Source organism: Palaemon carinicauda, chromosome 6 (assembly GCF_036898095.1).
Source record: "Palaemon carinicauda isolate YSFRI2023 chromosome 6, ASM3689809v2, whole genome shotgun sequence".
NCBI lineage: Eukaryota > Metazoa > Arthropoda > Malacostraca > Decapoda > Palaemonidae > Palaemon > Palaemon carinicauda.
The window spans coordinates 152,877,669-152,899,332 of record NC_090730.1 but is presented as its reverse complement, the minus strand read 5'-3'; the positions used below and the strand labels follow the sequence as shown (position 1 = coordinate 152,899,332).

At 42.8% G+C, this 21,664-nt stretch overlaps 1 protein-coding gene across 5 annotated transcripts in view; it reads left to right on the top strand.

Annotated features, from left to right (window-relative positions):
- LOC137642739 (uncharacterized) overlaps nucleotides 1-21,664 on the top strand; it is a 69,594-nt gene that overhangs the window by 25,880 nt on the left and 22,050 nt on the right. For all 5 annotated transcript variants that reach the window (XM_068375572.1, XM_068375575.1, XM_068375574.1 and 2 more), the window contains exons 4-5: nucleotides 9,439-9,639; nucleotides 20,949-21,524. In XM_068375572.1, coding sequence (XP_068231673.1) covers nucleotides 9,439-9,639; nucleotides 20,949-21,524 — 777 coding nt within the window. The remainder of the gene's footprint in view (nucleotides 1-9,438; nucleotides 9,640-20,948; nucleotides 21,525-21,664) is intronic.

Below are 21,664 nucleotides of genomic sequence, written 5' to 3'. Positions count from 1 at the left end.
TCTTTATCATATCTGTTTTTTTCTGTTGAATTTTGTTTTTGTATCTCTGAAAGTTGAGGACCTTCTGTAGAGACTGGTTACCCCTGATCAGTCTTAGCATGATTGGTCACCACATGATCGTTCTCATTACCCTCCGGTTACCACCTGACCTTAGATCTTTTTCCTCCCCTCCCTTGTTCTCCAGAGTTGCCCTCTGAATTGCTTAATGACCTTTTGGAAATGCAAGCAGCATTCTAGCACTTCAAGTTTTCCTCTACAGTAGTTTGATAGGGCACTCAGCAGCATTGATGAGCGATAACACCTTGGTCGTAGAAAATTTAACGAGCAAGGAATGGACTGTCTTGTACAGTGTTTGCAAATTAACAAGCCAGCTGCACATCTTGGTAGTTGGCATCGTTGTAGTCCTATCAGTGTGGTACATTCCAGTCAAGAGGAATGTTCTCGCGAACATGGTCAGTTGCTAGTATCAGGTTATAAATTCAGAGTGGTCCATACATCCTTGATTGGTAGAAGGCATCTTGTTTTCTGGGTATCACTAGTGATAACCCTATTCTCCACATGGCTGAACCATTCCAGACCCTTGGGGGGGCATTTGAGGATACCTTTTGACACCCGTGACAATCCTGGATGCATATGCCTTTTGGCAGGCTCATGACTACCTGGACACATTTGTCTTTCTTCCCTTCTGCCTAATTCATCAACAAAACAACTGATTGTTGATGACATCGGGCCACATAATGCCCCTGGTGGCTCCCAGGTGGCCACACACCAAATGGTATTCAGATCTGCTGATTCTTGTTGTTGAGGTGCTAAGAGAGCTACCCGGGTGGCTCTCTCCTGTCAGTTCTACTCTTAGAGGTTAACATCGCTCGGTAGAATCTTTTGCACTTCACATATGGAGACTATCCATAATCTCTGCACGAAAGACTTTTCACGAAGCACTGCACAGAAGTGTGGATGCAAAGGTCCTCAGTAGCTGTGCTTTTCTTAATGGCAAAGGCAAGGGACAGTGACAGTGCCCTTGCTAGTAGAACAATACCCAAGTGACTGACCATTTATACATGTGATCACCGCCCAAGCCCCTCTCGCCCCAAGCTAGGGCCAATAGGTAGACCTATAGGCTACCCCAAACCTCCCAATTCTTAGCTCACAAGGATGGTGAGGTTGCAGACACTAAATAAACTATCGAGTTTGAGCAGAACTTGAACCCCAGGCCGACGATTGCCTGACAGGGACGGTTCCAATAGGCGACAACAGCCAGAGGAAGTGGGCCATCTTTTGCAATTGGTACCATAGACGGGATATTTCTCCTGTCGGATCCTCTCTGCTGTTTATAACTGATTTTCTCTTCTTCCTTTGACAAGAGAAGCTCCTAATTTTCTGCGTGGAAAGGCTATCACTCGGCCATGAGCCAGGCGTTTAGACTGAAGGCATTAGACTTTCTCTGCGGGAACTAAGCTCAGCTCATGAGAAGCTTTTAGCAGTCTGAAGGGTACCTACTTTGTTCCTGTAGTGGCTGCTCAGCAAGTTGTGTAGCCAGCTAAGCTCCCTCAAGAGACAAAAAGCATATCATCTAAGATGGCAGTTTCTGTATAACCATAGAATGAAAAATAGGGGGATTATACTTCCATCCTTCTTTCTTCCCCCCCTCTCTTTGCAGAACAGCAGTTGTGCCTGAAATTTCAGGCGATCTACATAACCGAGCAACCTTTCTTTTTAGTCTAGATTTGTTTAGAAGTATCTTCTCTATCCTCCCATATGAGGGAGAAAATGTATAGAATGTATTCAAACCCATGGACAACATACCCCATGCAAAGATGTAGATAATCCTGTGACTGATTACCATATACGTTACTAACCTAACGGCTTTGTGTCAGCTCCATGCTCAGACTGTCAAATTGTTGGTATGGGTCATCAATTTTCTTGTTATACAAAACCAAATGAATTTTAGAATAAACTCTAGTACTGTATTATTAGTCATTAATAAAACATTACTAGACAGAGAGAGTGATGGGGACTGCATAACAAATAAATAAAGATGATTCAAAATAATTCTGCTTATAATTTTTACAAGTTGCTAAAGTGTAATAATCTTCATTTTTCAATATTAAACTTACCCGATGATCATATAGCTGTCAGCTCTGCTGCCCGACAGAAAAACCTACGGGCGGAATACGCCAGCGATCGCTATACAGGTGGGGGTGTACATCAACAGCGCCATCTGTCAAGTAGGTACTCAAGTACTCGATGTCAACAAAGAACCAATTTTCTCTCTGTCGTGCCACTGGCAAGACCTACTAAATACGCTGTTACTAACTGGATTTGTTTTCACAACTATTTGGTGAAGTACACTATTCCAGTTTTGAGCTTTCGCTATGCTGGGGTTTTATCTTCATTTCAAAACTTGAACTCGTTTTGGATAGATTTTATTTTGGTGGCAGAGAGTATGGACTCTCTTTCACTTTTAAATGGCCGACCCTTCCCTTAGACGGAAGTGTGTTTAGGTTTTTAGTAATTTTGCTTAACACGTTATAGATCTTTATATTTTATATCTCTCCGCCTTTATTAGGCCTCTTCGATTAACTTTCCTTTTATTATAAACATAAAAATAAATTTTTATGTTTTGTTTATTTGCGACCTTTCCTTTTAGTAGGCGGTCCTAACTTGGAACGGAAGTTAATCAACGTTGAGCCCGTTATATCGTATTTAACCTTTAAAGAATTTAAAACTTTTTAAATTTAATGTTTTATGAAAGAATTTCTTTGATAGTCTCGTACTGTTTTCAAAGATGAACTAACGTTTAGTTTTTTAGTCTCGCAGTTGTTGACGTTCAGGACGTTCAACTTGCGCTCTATCGTTACGATAGAGAGAGAGTGTATCACGGTTTCACTTTGCAGTAAGAGTAAACCTATTCTAGCGTTTCGTTCATTCTTTCTTAGCTTAAATGGTTTAAATTCTAAATTAAAGGAACTTTTTATTTGGAAAACCTTTCAGTTTTTTCCTTTAGCAAATCACATGTTTTGACGATATATAATTGGGCTCTTCTCTCAGGTGCGAAATCTAGAGAGAAAGAGAGAGATAGAGACGGAGGGAGAGAGAGGAGATAAAACGTTTCGTTCAAGCGGGTAACGTTGTTCTTGTTTTACTCTCCTCCCTAGTCGCTGTAGGGGAAGAAGGTAAAACGTTTCTAGGGTTTTATTCTTGTTCCCAGGCTATGTGCGGTGAGAGATTGTAAACGTAGTTTATTTGATCTAGTGTTTAGTCTCTTTCCCAGCCACTGAATTCTTTATCTTTATATATGTTTTCTGTTGCATTATACGTCTGTTTTCGCAATTACTACCTTTTAATGAAGGGTAGGATTGCGTGTTTCAGGTAGAAATCAGTAAAAGTTTCGATTTCAGTGAAATAAGTGCAAAACAGAAAATCAAAGTGATAAAGTGATATGCGCAAAGTGTTACAGTGTTGCGTCCGAGGGTTCGTCTGTTCGTGCCTGTTGTTCACCTAGCTCCCAAGCCCAGGGGAGAAGTAATGTCGAACGACTTATGGGTTCCTCAGGCCTTGATCAGCGAACAGACGTTTTTCCCTCCGTGGTTTCGGGCATATCTACCCAAGATCGCCCCACCCACACAAAGACGAGAGAGCCCATTTACTTCTCGTCTGCGGAAGAGGTTTCTCGTAAGAAACCTTGGACCAAGGTCTCGCAGCTTATTAAGTGCTAGTCGGTCCCTTCCGCGCAAGTCCAATGGCCCAGGTGTAGCCACTGGGTCAGTTCGGACTCGCTGCAGTCATCTGACGACTGCACACCTCCCAAGAGAGGCAAGGTGGTACCGCAACAGGCAGTAACTCCGTCTGTTGCCGCACCCGCTGTTTTGTAGACCCTGAGTGGTCTTTACTGCAGTCTATGCAGACTAAGTTAGCTACGGTTATGCAGGAGTTTCGTGCGGAGAAGGTTAACGCTGCACCTGTTAGCCTACAACCTGCCACGGTTGTGCGCCCAGCGCACGCTGAGGCTGCCTGCTCCCACACTCCGGCTGCGGAGAGGTTGGCGCTGCACCCGTTAGCCTACAACCTGCCACGGTTGTGCGCCCAGCTCACGCTGAGGCTGCCTGCTCCCACACTCCGGCTGTGAGAGCTCCAACAACGATGCGCAGTCGACCCTGCCAGACGCATGTTGACGTTAGCCGACGTGCGGCACCCTCCGTTGACATGCGTGAGCTACCGCATCAGCAGTGGGAAGGTGCAGTCAAGCTGCCGTGTTTTGACGCGATGCGGCAGTCTCCGCAACCCACGGCAGTCCCCACCACGCACCACCACTCCGCTTTGGTTGTTGCCAGCTCTCAGACTCTCCAGCAGCGGCATGATGTTGGATCCAGTGCAGCTACGCATACACCCGTGCTGTATGTCCTCACGCACCTGTTGTGGTTGACAGTTCAGTTTTTTGACAGTTCACAGACTGTCAAGCAGTTACATAACGTTGCCTTCTGGTCTGCTGCTAATGCACCAGTGCTGTATGTCCTCACGCACCTGTTGTGGTTGACAGTTCAGTTTTTGACAGTTCACAGACTGTCAAGCAGTTACATAACGTTGCCTTCTGTTCTGCTGCTTATGCACCAGTGAGACCCTCACAGAGATAACCTAGCTTTTCTCGGACAAGGTTCCTGTGGATGAGAAAGTGCTGTTCTCCCTCCTACTGATATTCCTTTGAGGACTCTGTCATTTGGAGAGGAGCCTTAAGCTGCTTAGCCTCCTATGGACTTTAATTAAAGCATAACAAGGCTTCCAGGGATGGTAAATGGTTCCGCTTCAGTCGCTAACCCCGTCTGTTGCCACACCTGCTCCCGTAGACCCTAATGGGCTTTGCTGCAAGACATGCAGTCCAAGCTTGTGTCCTTGATAGAGGACTTTTTACGGAGAAGAACCTTCTGGCCAACAACCTTCCTACCGGTTGGTTGTGCGCCCTGTTGACACTGAGGTATCCTACTCGCGTCCGCCAGTTGAGGTGGTTCCTCCACCGATGCGACCCAGTGTGGGTTGCCAGTCGCACGTTGACGTTAGCGACGCTCGGAGGTGGTTGTTGAAGTGTGTCACTAGGAAGACGTTCAACAACCAGCAGAGGTGACTTGTTGTGACGCAGTGCGTCAACCTCAGCAACCCGGTAGGGTGTTGACTGCACAACCCAGACAGTCTAGACAGTTTCGGGTTGACGCTGTACTTCCTCGCGTCCCCATGGTTGACAGTTCACAGACTGTGCAGCAGTACCATGATATTGCGTCCGGCTCCGTCACGCATCCACCAGTGCGACCGGATTCAGCGAGTCAGACGTTGCCCACTCCGTTGCCGTTTCCTCATCAGTTTCGGATAAGGAACCCTCTGATGAGGACGTTGCTGAACTAGACGATCAACCCCCAGCCCTGCTATCCATCCAGAAGATGCTGAAGAAGGAACGCTGCCCTGTCAGGCTGTGGATGAGTCTGGTAAGGACACTGTCATCCGTGGTTCTTTTGTGTCACTTGGAAGACTACTCCTCCGTCCTCTTCTGTATCATCTAGCTTTTCACTGGAAAAAGGACAAGACGCTACAAGCGGTCTCGATCCCGGTTTCCGGAAAGATAAAGTCTGGTCTGACTTGGTGAAAGGACTTTATCAACCTTAGAAAGGGTCTTCCCCTGACTGTTCAGACTTCCAACCACGTTCTCTTCTCGGACGCATCGGACGTAGGCTGGGGTGCGACATTAGGCGGTAGGGAATGCTCGGGATTATGGAACTCGAGTCAAAGGACAATGCATTTCAACTGCAAGAAGCTACTGGCAGTACGTCTGACCTGGAAAAGCTTCAGGTCTCTCCTTCAAGGCAAAGTGGTGGAGGTGAACTCGGACAACACCCGGCTTTGACGTACATCTCCAAGCAAGGAGTGACCTACTCTCTGACATGGTACGAGATCGCAAGGGACCTACTCACCTGGTCAACAGGTCTAGACTTTTCACCAGTAACGAGGTTCATCCAAGGCAACTTGAATGTCATAGCAGATTGTCTCAGTAGGAAGGGACAAATAATTCCAACAGATTGGACCCTCCACAAGGATGTATGCAAGAGACTTTGGGCCACCTGGGGCCAGCCAACCATAGATCTCTTCGCAACCTCGATGACCAAGAGGCTCCCAATAGTTTGCTCACCTATCCCGGACCCAGCAGTAGTTCATATAGATGCCTTTCTACTAGATTGGTCACATCTAGATCTATATGCATTCCCTCCGTTCAAGATTGTCAACAAGGTACTGCAGAAGTTCGCCTCTCACGAAGGGACAAGGTTGACGCTAGTTGCTTCCCTCTGGCCCGCGAGAGAATAACTCACCGAGGTACTTCGATGGCTAGTAGACGTTCCCAGAACACTTCCCCTAAGGGTGGACCTTCTACGTCAGCCACGCGTAAAGAAGGTACACCAAGGCCTCCACGCTCTTCGTCTGACTGCTTTCAGATTATCGAAAGACTCTCGAGAGCTAGAGGCTTTTCGAAGGAGGCAACCAGAGCGTTTGCTAGAGCAAGGAGAACATCCACCCTTAGAATCTACCAATCGAAGTGGGAAATCTTCCGAAACTGGTGCAAGTCAGTATCCGTATCCTCGACCAGTACCTCTGTAACTCAAATAGCTGACTTTCTCTTATATCTGAGGAAAGAACGATCTCTTTCAGCTCCCACTATCAAGGGTTACAGAAGCATGTTGGCATCAGTCTTCCGTCACAGAGGCTTAGATCTTTCCAACAATAAAGATCTACAAGACCTCCTTAAGTCTTTTGAGACCACGAAGGAGCGTCGTTTGGTTACACCTGGTTGGAATTTAGACGTGATACTAAGATTCCTTATGTCAGACAGGTTCGAACCGCTTCAATCAGCCTCCCTGAAAGATCTCACCTTTAAGACTCTTTTCCTGATATGCTTTACCACAGCTAAAAGAGTCAGTGAGATTCATGCCTTCAGCAAGAACATCGGATTCTCATCCGAAACGGCTACATGTTCTACAACTTGGTTTTCTAGTCAAACACGAGCTGCCTTCTCGGCCTTGACCAATATCGTTCGATATTCCAAACTTATCGCATGGTTTGAAATGAACTAGAAAGAGTATTATGTCCTGTAAGAGCTCTTAAGTTCTATTTAAAAACCTTTACGAGGCCCGTCTGAAGCTTTATGGTGTTCAGTTAAGAATCCATCTTTGCCTTTGTCAGAGAATTCTTTATCCTATTTTATCAGACTGTTAATACGAGAAGCTCATTCCCATCTGAATGAGGAAGACCAAGCTTTGCTGAAGGTAAGGACACACGAAGTTAGAGCTGTCGCAACTTCCGTGGCCTTTAAACAAAATAGATCTCTGCAAAGTATATTCGACGCAACCTATTGGAAAAGCAAATCAGTGTTCGCGTCTTTTATCTTAAGAATGTCCAGTCTCTTTACAAGACCTGCTACACTCTGGGACCATTCGTAGCAACGAGTGCAGTAGTGGTGAGGGCTCCACCACTACAATTCCCTAATTCCATAACCTTTTTAATCTTTCTCTTGAAATGTTTTTTTATTGTTTTGGGTTGTCCGGAAGGCTAAGAAGCCTTTCGCATCCTACTTGATTTGGCGGGTTGTCAAAGTCATTTCTTGAGAAGCGCCTAGATTAGAGGTTTTGATGAGGACCTTTAGTATGGGTTGCAACCCTTCATACTTCAGCTCCTAGGAGTCGCTCAGCATCCTATGAGGATCGCGAGGCTCAGTAAGGAAGACGTACTTAAAAAGGCAGAGTAATTGTTCAAGTCGACTTCCTTACCAGGTACTTATTTATTTTATGTTTGTTATTTTGAATAACTGCTAAAATAAAATACGGAATACTTAGCTCATAATAATGTCAACATGTAATGCTGGTCTCTACCCACCCCCCTGGGTGTGAATCAGCTATATGATCATCGGGTAAGTTTAATATTGAAAAATGTTATTTCCCTTAGTAAAATAAATTTTTGAATATACTTACCCGATGATCATAAATTAAAGGACCCGCCCATCCTCCCCAATAGAGACCCAGTGGACAGAGGAGAAAATTGGTTCTTTGTTGACATCGAGTACTTGAGTACCTACTTGACAGATGGCGCTGTTGATGTACACCCCCACCTGTATAGCGATCGCTGGCGTATTCCGCCCGTAGGTTTTTCTGTCGGGCAGCAGAGCTGACAGCTATATGATCATCGGGTAAGTATATTCAAAAATTTATTTTACTAAGGAAAATAACATTTTGTAGTTTCTTACACTTGCAGTATTATTACAGAGAAGATTGTCATAATTTCTTGTGTTGATATCACCCTTTAAAACATTAAATATAAAACTACTATATTAAGTAAGGGGTATTTCAAAATAATCTAACATAAATGTGCATATATAAATCAATGAAATAATATAATCTTAATTTACATTTACAATTGAAAGTCTAAATACGTATTCTTGTGTCATCACATGCGCTATCATTCTTATCGGGTGATCGTCATACTTTGTTATTAGATCTGTCGGCTATGTTCTCATTATTATTACTAGCTAGGCTGCAACCCTAGTTAGAAAAGCAGAATGCTATGATGCCAGTGAGGAAAGGAAATAATGAAATAAATCAACTCTGTGAAGTAATGAATAAAGAATATAAAGTAGAGTACTGTATCTCAAGATTAGTAACAAAGTTAACCCTTTTACCCCCAAAGGACGTACTGGTACGTTTCACAAAAGCCATCCCTTTACCCCTATGGACGTACCGGTACGTCCTTGGGAAAAATGCTATTAAAAATTTTTTTTTCAGATTTTTGTAATTTTTTGAGAAAATTCGGGCATTTTCCAAGAGAATGAGACCAACCTGACCTCTCTATGACAAAAATTAATCCTGTTAGAGCAATTTAAATAAAATATACTGCAAAATGTGCTGGGAAAAAATAACCCCCTGGGGGTTAAGGGTTGGAAATTTCCAAATAGCCTGGGGGTAAAAGGGTTAAAATAGATATATCACAAAATCTCTGAAGAGACTTAATGTCCGCCTTTTCACCATGAATACATTTGCGACAAGTGTGAACTTCTGAAGTACCACCGATTCAACTTGCTGATTAGGAAGTAATAAGCAATAGTATAAGGTCATGAATAGTCTATAACCCAGATTGTACAGTACTAAAATGAATCTCATTAACTTAACAGATTATTTGAAGATACTTAACATTAACGTGAATTTCTAGAGAAGTATTGTATCCAGTTTATTGATCAGATTTGGTAACAGATTATTTAAAGATACTTAACATTAACGTGAATTTCTAGAGAAGTGTTGTATCCAGTTTATTGACCAGATTTGGTAAAAAATTAATTTTATCGGGTTATTCATTTGTAAAGATAGGTGGAATACAAATTATGACAACTAATATTTTCTACTTTTTTTTCTACAGTTTCTTGGCTTGGCTCGTCGGATAGCACCAGAAGTAAAGGCAAAACGGTTTATTTGCAATAACTGCTTTTATACCATACGCAGGAATTACAAGAACAAGGTTGCGAAAGGTACTTCAGTAGAATCTGCAGCAGATGGGAAGATGTCTAAAAAGATGAAGCCAATTCATAGAGCAACTCCTGAGGAACATGCTGCAGAAATTGTAAGTTAACTTTACATTTAACATCTATAAAGAAATATTGAATGTTCTCACACATTAGACAAGCTGTAGTAAATTTCATGTTTTCAGTGTCCATTAAACAAAATTTCTAATTAGTGAAACTGAATTCTTTCTATCTTCAAAACTTATCAGTACTTCTTTTTTCACTGCAGGCTTGTGCAATATGGTTAACAATTTAGATAAGGGAAAGCACACCACCTCAAAAAAACTGTATTCCAGTTTATCAAAAAGCCTTTTAAATGTCCAGAATTTATTCTAAAAATTCTTTTATACAATTAATTTTTTTTTCATTCTAAAAATTATGTGAAGATTGCAAAGATAAAAATATATTGAATCACTTGAGGCAGGCCTGAAGGCAAGTGGGATTATTGATAAAATATAACTTATCTTGCTGGTGACAGAATACAGACTAACCTGTCATGTCAGGGCAGAGACTAACAAGTAGATGGCCATTGCGATGTCAGGATAAAGATCTTTCAAATGCTTGACAATGGGGTCATCAGTAGATTCAGGAAATTCAAGAAGTTGTAAATTACATCAACCCTTTGCCGTATGCATTTGTACTGTACTTGTAAGTGACCAATCCAACCGGTACACACGTGGCTATTAAAAAAAAAAAGAAAAATTAAGAAACAATTATCACCGTCTAACTTTCAAAGCAACTCCTCTTCCATACACCTCCCCATCCTGATTTCTGGATTATCCTCTTAAGTCTTATACACATAAGATTTGAGATCATCCGAAATTTGTTCCATGTAATACAAACCTTCGACCTTTGATAAGATTAGGACTTCAGCCAAGGTGGAACAACCATTAAGCTTTTTAAGAGGGTAAACATAATTACATATTAGCAAAAATCGAGCAACCCTCACTTTGACTTTGGCCACTGTGGTGAACTGACACACCTTGCTGCATCCTGTTTCTTTTGAGCACAATATTTACCTTGTTGTAGATGGCTGATTTTGTGTCCTTGAGCAGACATCCAACTTTGCCGGGTTAGCTGGGATGTTACAAGAGCAAGACTGACGTTGATCCTCTCTAAATGTGTAACTTCTGTGTGAGGCATGACTGTTTGGAATCATTCCCCTGTGATGAGTGTAAGGAGTGGTCTCCTGTACAGTGGGAAGAGTATTTTAGGAAACACTTTAGCTCCTTCCCAACATTGGTACGAAACCCTCTGTGTCACCTTCGATTTTTTCCAGGACTTTATCCCCTGGAGAAATTTGTCAGGGAAAAGGAGCCCCCGCTCTAATAGAGTCCCTTTGAGAGGGGAGTATTATAAACCCACCCTCGCTGTGCCTGCTCTTGACAACCCTCTTCATACCCTACAAGGACCTCTCTCTTGTGCTTCAGACTATTTTCTCCTCTCTAAATGTTTATGATGATATTCACTTGTCTCAGTTTGGGCCTATTGAATGGGACTTGTCTTCTGCAGTATCTCAATGATTGGTTGATCCTGTCGTCCTCGAGGTGGCAGTTACTACAGGATCAAGAGTGATTTCTTGCTTTTTCCCCTGCTCCGAGGATTGTAATATATCAGGAATAGTCAAGTCTTATGCCTGAGAGAAGGATGGAGCATCTGGAAAGGTTGATGAGCTCGGCAGCAACGAGATTCTTCCCATCAGATGATTAGATCAACTGACTCAGTGAAGTAGCCTAACCATTTCTTGTTCAATGACTTCCAGCTCATCAATGGCAACATCTTTTCGGCCATATTTTGTTGGAGAAATTTGTGCCCCTCCAGCAGACCTACACCAGTAATCGCTGCAGTGTTTTCTGGTGAGTCACTGGTCAGCAGCTGTCGTTTCCCCCATCTTAAGGTTGGTCCGGTGGATTAAACCAAGACTTTATTTTTGCCTTGGCTGAATGACAAAAACTTCACCTGGGAACTCCCGCTCGACTTCCACCTCCGGAAATGCTGCTGTTTACAGGTGCATCCAAATAGGGTGGACACCTAAGGAACAAGAACGCCTTAGAATCGTGGCCCTTAACGGTGTAACGAGCCGAGAGAAGGTTGTGACTCAAAGGCAGGATGAAAGCAACTGAGTAACTTTATTACAGAACATCCGTATATATATACATAAACTCAAGGCAAAAAGGGCAATTTCATGTTCAACCGACAACCACACCAGTTAACAGTTAACGGTGAGAAAAACAGACATGTTATTTTAGGTCCCTATCAGTGCGAGGGGAGAGCGAAGATACAAGCATAATGTATAAAAAAAAAGAAAATGTCGTTTCAATGTACTATCGTGTGACACACGATTGGTACATGGCTTCTCCCCCCCCCCCTAAAAATGACATACTGTATATGTTAAATAGGGCGCCCTGATCCAGAGAGGCGAACTGTAGGCTTGTCATCTGGCAAGAGATAAGCAGGTTTTAGATGATCAATGGAGACCCAGTTTTCGTTGCCACAAATGTTTAGTAGGAATGCTTTCGGACTGCGTTGGAACACAAGGAAAGGGCCTGTGTAAGGGGGCGTTAGCAGTGGCTTACTAGTGTCGTTGCATAGGAAGATGTGCGTTGCATAGTGCAAGTCTGTCGGTATGTGATGCTTCGCTGGGGCTTGTAAGTCTGGCGGCATGGAGTAAATTTTCCCACGACGTGACGCTGGAGATCGTCGGAGGAGGTTGCAGAAGGAAAAAATTCTGCAGGGACGACCAACAGGTCACCCTACACCATTTCAGTTGCCGAGAAGTCGAGAGCATCTTTAGGAGTGGTCCTTAGTCCCAGGAGGACCCAGGGAAGCTGAGTAAACCAGTTGGAATCCTTGCAGCGGGACATCAAAGCTGCTTTGAGGGTGCGATGAAAACGTTCAACCATTCCATTAGCAGCGGGGTTGTAGGCAGTTGTCCGATGTAGGGTGATGCCCAGGAGATTTTCTAATGATGTCCACAATTGAGAGGTGAAAGTGGTACCCCTGTCAGAAGTAATATGCTCAGGGATACCAAATCTTGCAATCCATCCTGAGAGTAAGGCAGATGTACATGAGGCAGACGTTGCAGTTTCCATGGGAATGGCTTCAGGCCAACGAGTGGAGCGGTCCATGACAGTAAACAGGTAACGATGTCCTTGTGATGTCGGTAGAGGGCCTACAACGTCGACGTGAATGTGGGCGAAACGACACTGAGGTTGAGGAAAGGTGCCCACTCCTGAATCCGTGTGTCGATGTACTTTGGAAGTTTGACAAGAAGTACAGGCGCGGACCCAATCCTTAGCATCGTTAGAAATGCCGTGCCAAATGAACTTCGTCTTCAGCAGCTGTGCAGTAGAACGGCATGAGGAATGTGAAAGGCCGTGAATGAAATCAAACACCCGTCGGCGCATGGGAACAGGAATCCAAGGTTGCAGTCTACCAGTACTGACATCACAGAGAAGGGTGGTGTTGGAGTCGTCGAGGGGGATGTCTTCCCAACGGAGGGATGTGCAGTATGTCCTACATGCTTGATACTCTGGATCCTGTCGTTGGGCTTCAGCCAAGGCGTTGTAATCTAATCCCAGTTGAACGGCAGACAACGTGTTTCTTGACAGGGCATCAGCAACGGGATTCATTTTTCTAGGGACGTGTTGAAGGGTGCAATTGTATTCAGCCACAGCGGAGAGATGTCGGCGTTGACGGGCGGACCAGGCGTTAGACCGTCTAGTGAAGACGTGCACCAGAGGCATGTGGTCTGTGCGAATGACGAAGGGTGTACAGTACCTTCTAAGAAATGGCGAAAGTGGACAGTCAAGTGCACCGCCAGCAATTTACGATCGAAGGTAGAATAACCCAATTCTGCCTTAAACAGTTTTCTGCTGAAGAAGGCCAATGGGCAGGGCGAACCGTTGACCACCTGTTCGAGTACTGCACCAATAGCGACATCGCTGGCATCAGTGGAGAGAAGTAGAGGGGCATGTGGGATAGGAAAAGTGAGAGCTGCAGCGATTGATAGGGTCGTCTTTGCATTCCAGAAGGTCGCTTCTTGAAGTGGACCCCACTTCAGGTCTTTTGCCTTGCCCTTGAGGGAGGCATAGAGGGGAGCAAGAGTGGCGGCAATGGCTGGCAGAAAACGGTGATAATAGTTGATCATGCCCAGGAATTCCTGCAGAGCTTTGACGGTCGAGGGCGTGGGGAAGTTCCGAACAGCTGCTACCTTCTCAGGGAGGGGATGGACTCCTTCAGGAGTGATGTGGTGCCCTAAGAACGACACTTCGTTGGCACCAAAGGTACACTTGTCGTACCGGACTACAAGGCCGTTTTGTTGCAGGCGGTCGAGCTCAATGCGCTGGTGACGGAGGTGTTCCTCTTTTGAGAAAGAGAACACCAGTATGTCGTCCACATAACATACACAGAAGGGGAGGTCCCCTAAGGTGCCATCCATGAGACGTTGAAAAGTGGCCCTAGCATTACAAAGGCCAAAACAGGAGTAATTGAAGGTGTATGTACCAAACGGAGTGGTGATGGCGGTCTTGGGGATGTCTTCTGGGTTCATAGGCACCTGATAATACCCCTTCAGGAGGTCGAGCGTGGAGAAAACCTTCGCTTTGTGCAGGTAGGTCACGTCGGCGATGTTTGGGAGGGGGTAGTGATCCGGTTCTGTTTGCATGTTCAGGCGCCTGTAATCCCCACACGAATGGAGGGAGCCATCTTTCTTCAGAACAATTTGTAAGGGTGACGACCATGGGCTGGAGGCCTTTTGGCAAAGGCCCATTTCCTCCATTTCGGCGAACGTCTGTTTGGCGGCTGCCAATCGTTCCGGTGCCAGATGTCTGAATTTTGCGAAGACTGGGAGTCCCGTCGTCTTGATATGGTGATAAATACTGTGCTTGGCAGGGGCTGTGGGCGTTTGGCAAAGTTCTGGACGGAAAACTTCCGGGTACGACGTGAGGAGGTGGGCGTAGGCATCCGTGGGTGCGCTGATGTGGAGAGCGAGGGTGGAGGGGGGCAGGTTGAAGAGGTGTCGACAGGTACGAGTCTGCGTTGACCAATAGTCAGTGGGCGACATCGACCAGAAGGTGTAAATGAGAGAGGAAATCCCCGCCGACGATTGGCAATGTGACGTCAGCAACGAGAAACTTCCAATTAAATTTACCGTTTCCAAACAATAATGTTAGGTTCTCGTAACCGTAGGTGGGTATCGCAGATCCGTTGGCAGCTACCAGGCGGACGTCGGCAGACATAGACAGACTACGTCGTGTCCTGAAGAGTTCCCTTGGCAAAAGAGAACGATGAGCACCTGTGTCTACCAAAAATAGCATGCCCGTTCCTGCATCATGTAAAAAGAAAAGATTAGAAACACGGGAGGCCACCGCCACGACCTATGGCCTTCTTACACATTTTTTGGCCACTGACAATCCTTGGCACATTTCTTCGCGGCTGCTCGAATGTGTAGTGGTAGTAGCAAAACTGGCGGTAGTAAGTGGCTGTAGAAGTCGTTGGTTTGGGCGAGAGCGAGTGGTGGGTAGTGGGTGGCTTTGTCGCCGCTCCGACTCGTCACGGGGTAGGCGTGTATGTCCTACGGCATTCACATCAGCTTCAGTTGACGTTGAATAGGAGTCCTCTTTTTCAGGAGTGGAGGCGTTGATAGAGGTCTTGAAGGTCGTGAAGTGGCTGTCCATAAGGGTGTCGGCTTTGGTCATCAAGTCTTTTGTTGGTAAACTATCGACATCGGTTATGGCAGCGCATATAGGTTCGGGTAAACGGCGTATCCGAAGGGCACGAAGTAGGTTCACTTCACGAGGAGAGCCATCTGCGGCAGGTTGCAGGCGAGCGATACTGGTCATTTCCCTGAGGGCAAGCAAAGCCCTTTGGTCCCCCAATGGTTGTTGGGAGAGCTGAACAAGCTTTACTATGTGGGCGGCTGGCGACGGCGAGTACTGCTGCAGAAGGTATGTTTTGAGGGCGGCATACGCTATTGGCGTGTCTCCTTGTTCACAAAGCCAGTCGGATATTTCCAGGAAGGTGTCCTCGGGTATCGCCGCGAGAACATAATCTGCTTTGGTGGTTGAGCGAGTCACGCCCTTGATGCGGAACTGGACTTCTGCACGCTGAAACCAAGCAAGCGCCTCTCCGCTGGCGAGCGACGAAAGTTTCAATGGGGCGGCACCAACTTCCGTAGAGTCCGCCATAGTACCAATGACGGAGGGGCGGTGGAAGGCGGGAGGAGCGAGTCGACTTCCGTGGTCACCAATGTAACGAGCCGAGAGAAGGTTGTGACTCAAAGGCAGGATGAAAGCAACTGAGTAACTTTATTACAGAATATCCGTTCATATATACATAAACTCAAGGCAAAAAGGGCATAAAAACATTGCAGGCAATTTCATGTTCAACCGATAACCGCAACGGTTAACAGTTAATGGTGAGAAAAACAGACATGTTATTTCAGGTCCCTATCAGTGCAAGGGGAGAGCAAAGATACAAGCATAATATATAAAAAAACTGAAATGTCTCTACTATGTACGATCGTGTGACACGGATGGTACGATGGAAATCTCGTGTACACCAACCCATTGGTGATGAGAGCAGTACTTCTAGCCTTGCAAACTTAATAGATTTTGAGTCTTGCAAACTTAATAGATTTTGAGCCTTGCAAACTTTTGAGGGAACTCGATACATGAGTGACAACGCTAGTGCAGTAACCTACATCAACAAGCAAGTAGAACTGTCTCAGTCCCTCTGCCAGTTTTTGAAGTTGGCTCACACTTGGGCGTTCAACAACGCATTAGAGCTGTCTGCATGGTTGTGGTGGCCTATGGGAAATGTCCCTGCCTGGCGATTGCTGGACTGAGGTTTGAGTCCTGAACAAGCTCAATAGTTTCTTTTAGTGTCTGCAACCTCATCATCCTTGTGAGCCAAGGATGGGAGTTTTAGGGGAGCTTATAGATCTACCTGCTGATCCATCATCAGCCATTGCCGGGCCCTCCCTGGTCCTAGCTTAGGTGCTGGTCATATGTATGTATGATCAGTCTCTAGGGCATTGTCATGCTTGCTAGGCTATTGTCACTGTCTCTTTCCTCTGCCATTCATGAGTAGCATTTAAACCTGTAAGAGTAGAGAAATAGCACTTGTAGACAAGCTCATCTGCCAAGGCTAGGTTATAGGATCAGAGTGGTCTCTACTACCCTGCATGTCAGAAAAACTTCTTGCTCTTTTGGGGTTACCCATTTGTCAACATGTTTGCCACTTGGCCGAACAAAGGATTTCCAGTGTTTAGCCTACAGATCCCAAACCCATCAGAAGCAATGGAGGGCACCCACCAACATTCCCTTGGACAAGTTGAATGCTTATGCCTTAGCAGTCTACAGGTAGTCGTCAACTTACAACCTAAGTGACTTACGGCCGTTCGAGTTCACGACCCCTTTTTTCACTGTGATGATGTTACAAGTATATCAAACAGTTCACAATCAAGATATTTCACTAAAAACCTCCTCTCCCCTATATACTCGTAAGCCCCTCCTCCTTTCTTCAGCCAACCATCAAACTCTGGGATTCTAGCGTTTTATTTCTAATTGTGTAAGAGCTATTTTAGTCTGTTTTTGTTACCATTTAAAATCACACAATTCCCTCTAGCCAATGGTGACATTTGCTACCCTGAGGCATTACTCAGACCCCCCTACACCCCCTGCTTAGAGACATAGGGATCCTCACATGTCAACTGAAACACTCGCAATTCTAGTCCTTATTTATGATTATGTAAGGTCTGTTTTAGTGTATTTCTATGTTGGCATACGTGTTCAAATCTCACAGAAAGTACGTACTACATAGCGTTCTCAGCCTCTGACTCCAGTCCCACCCACGTCATCTAAAAATTTTATTAGTGCAAAGTGTTGACACACGACAAGATTTGTATTTTCTTATTTTATTACTTTTTTTCTCAACTATCATTTCTATAAAAGAATATAATTTTCATGTCTTATGTATTTCATATTAGTATTGTTCATTGATTTAACAATAAAAAGTTAGCCTACATTCATTATATCCATTTATTGACATTCTACTCAGTATACACCCAAAGTAAACCTATACAGTACTTTGCTTAAGGGGGATGGTCCTGCGTTAATTTTCATAGTTATACTTTGGGATATCAAAAATCATGAATCTTTGGAAGTGAACTGCACCACAAGTCTTGTGGGAAAGTATCATACTAAGTCTGCCATAGTTAGCCAAGTTATTGCATTTTTTGTGCTAGAGGTTTATGGCACTACGCGGGTCATCATAGTAACCAGACACCATGTTATCGAACTCATGGTAACTTATGATAAGTACGCTACTCTTATAAAATAGGGGAAAATGACACTATTGATAGTAAGTTTGGCAGCTCAACACCTTCTCTCATTGTCTCAGTGAATACCAGAAACCACTAGTTAAAAGAATTGTTGAGCCTTTAGCTCTTGGTGTGGTCACTTTTTTCTTATTATTTATATTGCTTGTGAACTGTAGTGGTATCCTTATCATGCCTAAAAGCAAAAGAAGAATCCTATCTGAGTATCTGAACTGAGCAACAAAGCGGGAGTTGGCACCTCCTGATACCCTCACCTTGAGTGAGTAGTACTCCCTTGGGATGTGGGGGGGGGGTTACTTGGGCCATGCTTGCGGTAATTAGCAGAGAATGCTATATATTAAGTAAGTATAATTATTTTTAAAGTAATTGAGAATAGTTTCTTGTCATCATTGATCATGGAAATAGTATTTATTGGTGATATAATGATATGTTTCTTTGTAGTCTTGTTGCAAAACTTCGAGGGCCGATATCTTGGCTTCTTAGTTATTGATATTCAAAACTACTTTCCTCTATCATAATTTCAAATTCAGACATCGTTAGAAAAAGAAATAAAAACGCAATAATTTGGGCTGAGGAATTTAAATTGTAAGGTTATTAAATTTTTTTTATAATTTTCAAATTAAAAAAAAAAAATAATATATAGATACAGTATTAAAAAATGCAGATAAAGAAAATTCCTCAGCAATATTTCCACACTCATTAGCATAGTTCATAGCAATTAATATTTAATTCGATGCAGTATATTTTGAAGAAAAAAATTATTTTTATTCATAAACAAAATAATTTTTGTCCAATTCCAATAAAATTTATACAGAATCACCAGGGTAATAAGACAAATAATATATGTTGAAATTATAGAAATCCTAGGATATTTAACGATTTTGTCATTAATGGCAGACGATTCCCTTAAATCTATATTCAATCATAGGCGGGGCTTGAAACACGTCATTCGATTTCGTCAGCTGATCTGTAACTTAGAGCTGACAACATAACGTATATTTACTGAAAGATGTCTAAAAGAATCCTGGTTCTCGATGTTAAGGATGTTAGCTGAACTGTGATTTAATCTGTTTTTTACTACTCCATTACCAATTATATTCAAGGTGTATTTTGATAATAGCAATTACCAGTATGTTTTATTTTGGTTTTGTTGTCAGCTATTTTTAAAGTTGTGACGGTATCACGATTATGTTTGAATATAATAACAGATACACTTTTGCTCCATATCAAGTAATCCTTGAAGAAATGAAAACCACAGTTCAAGGGACTCTCGACCAGTTTCTTATTAATGTGTATCAAACAACAACAGCTAGAATCAGGTGTTGATGCTGGCAATCTAAAGCCATCTATGTACGTGATGTAACCAAACAATTAATGTAAAAATTTGTAAATTTAACAATGTTTTATACTGTTGTATAATGATTTTAACTTCATTTGTTATTTAACCTTGTAGAATAATTTAATTTTATACTGTCTTTTAGCAAATCACATTCACAAACTAGAGGGGCACTCAGTAGAGTGCAGACCTCCGCTGCGGCAGCTTATTTCTCAACCTTTTGCACGACCTTGACTTGGACCTTTGGCCTTAACATGTGTTAATTGATGTGTATTTTCATACGCTGAAATTTGAACCAAGTTTCAAGTCTGTGACAACGAAGTCCAAACTTATGGCTGAATATGTGAGTTGTACATTTTGCTTGACCTTGACCTTCCAGAATTTCCAGCTTTTTACATATCAGTTAATCCCTGCAAGTTGCATTGCTCTTCGATCATAATTGGGGCCAGGAAGCTGTTCACAAACAAGGACACAAGCAAGGGCAAAAACGTAACCTCCTTCCAACTTCATTGGTGGAGGTAATAAAGAGCCCGCAGACTCGGTTTATTTTGTAATGTCTAAGCTTGAAGTAGATTTATATTAACTATATATTATTCAAACTGCATTTATAAATAAAATATAGAGCTGGAAATCGTTATTTGTGTTTTAGCCTAGTGACAAGTAAATTCGGACGAGTAAATTCGACTTGAGTCTCTTCTCCTGGAACTAATTGGCAGTATAGGTCAAGGTATACCTATACAAACCTTGGTCCTTGAAGTTACACTGCTTGCCTCAGTATATTATGTCAAAGGTCAAAGTAACGGTTGCTCTTTAAGAAGATTAACGGCCATTCGAGCTTCGCTGAATTCATACTCTTATCAAATGTCTCTGGTTTGTCGTTAAAAAAATGCAAATTATTTTTAGATTTGAGATTTTTTATGTAATTCAATTAATTATTTTAGAGGACACTTTACTCTCCTATCAGTTCTCCTGTTCCTTTTTATTGCTAGAATTAAGAGTCTTGTTTATGTCAAGAAGCAAAAATGATTTCATCTTTCATTTTAATTCTTTCCTTTTTTTATAATTATTATTATTACTATTATTGTTATTATTAATATTATCACTTGCTAAGCTACAACCCTAGTTGGAAAAGCAAGATGCTATAAGCCCAAGGGCTCCAACAGGGAAAATAGCCAAGTGAGGAAAGGAAATAAGGAAATAACTAAACTACAAGAGAAGTAATTAACAATTAAACAAAACAGTAACAATAAAATAATTTCATATGAAAAAAAACAAGGAAAAGAAATAAGATAGAATAGTGGGCTCAAGTGTACTCTCAAGCAAGAGAACTCTAATCCAAGATGGTGGAAGGCCATGGTGTTGAATGAATATCACCTGAATGTAAGGTAAATATTGGAATAATTAATTTGATTATTTTTCTTAAACTATTCAGACTTTACATACAAAATATTTAGCACATATACATTCTAAAACTCATCCCTCAAAAATGTTTTCAATCTGGGCAAAACTCCATTCAAGCACAATTTATTAGGAATAATTTCAGCTCAGAGACCAAAGGATAACCTACTCTCCCCATCATGATAGTAACACAGTTGATGTTTCAAAACTATAAAATTTAGATTAAAATTTGTTATATATTTTACTGTAACTTGAAGTAGCAAAAGTAATTTGGGTATACTTTTGTATTTCAGGCAAAACTTTTGCCACCTGCGCTTGCTGAATGTTACAAAATTATGACAAGTGATAATGTTTGTAATGCCTCTGTAAATATGGATGTCAAAGTTGATCCAGATGTCAGAAGTAGAGCAGAAGTTACCAGAGTTGATGCTGAAGTGGAGGATGAGGAAGGCCTTCGAATTTCACAAGATGAACACGGTAACTTCGTACTGGACATGAAGATAGAAAGTCCATCGAAAGACAGTAACAAGATGAATAACAGCAGTCATCAACCAGGGGATAAAGTAACGGCGTCAAAGACACATCGGAAAAAGAAAAATGTTTTGCTTCCAAAAAGACACCACCACCATCTATTAGAGAATAATGGTGCTAGTTCTAGTCATCCTCAATCTGCCGTGTCAGATGTGATCTCTACAAAAGTCAATTTTGAGGGGAACAAAGATGGAAATGTGGACCCTGATGAAGCCAACAATTCAAGAACATGCAACATTTGTGGGCGAACGTTTACGGGGAAACCGGATCCATGGTGGCATACTCTCAGTAGCTCACTTTCTGGACTTGAAAGTGTTACTGTGTCAATGGCTTTGCAGGTAAGAAAATTTTTATATATCATTTTAATCAAGTGCTTTTCATGTAGGAAGTTTTATCATCATTCAATTTTGCTATCATAGGAGAATGTTGAAAATAAGGATGATTTAGAAGAAGCATTTATAGAAAGGTTGATTTTTTT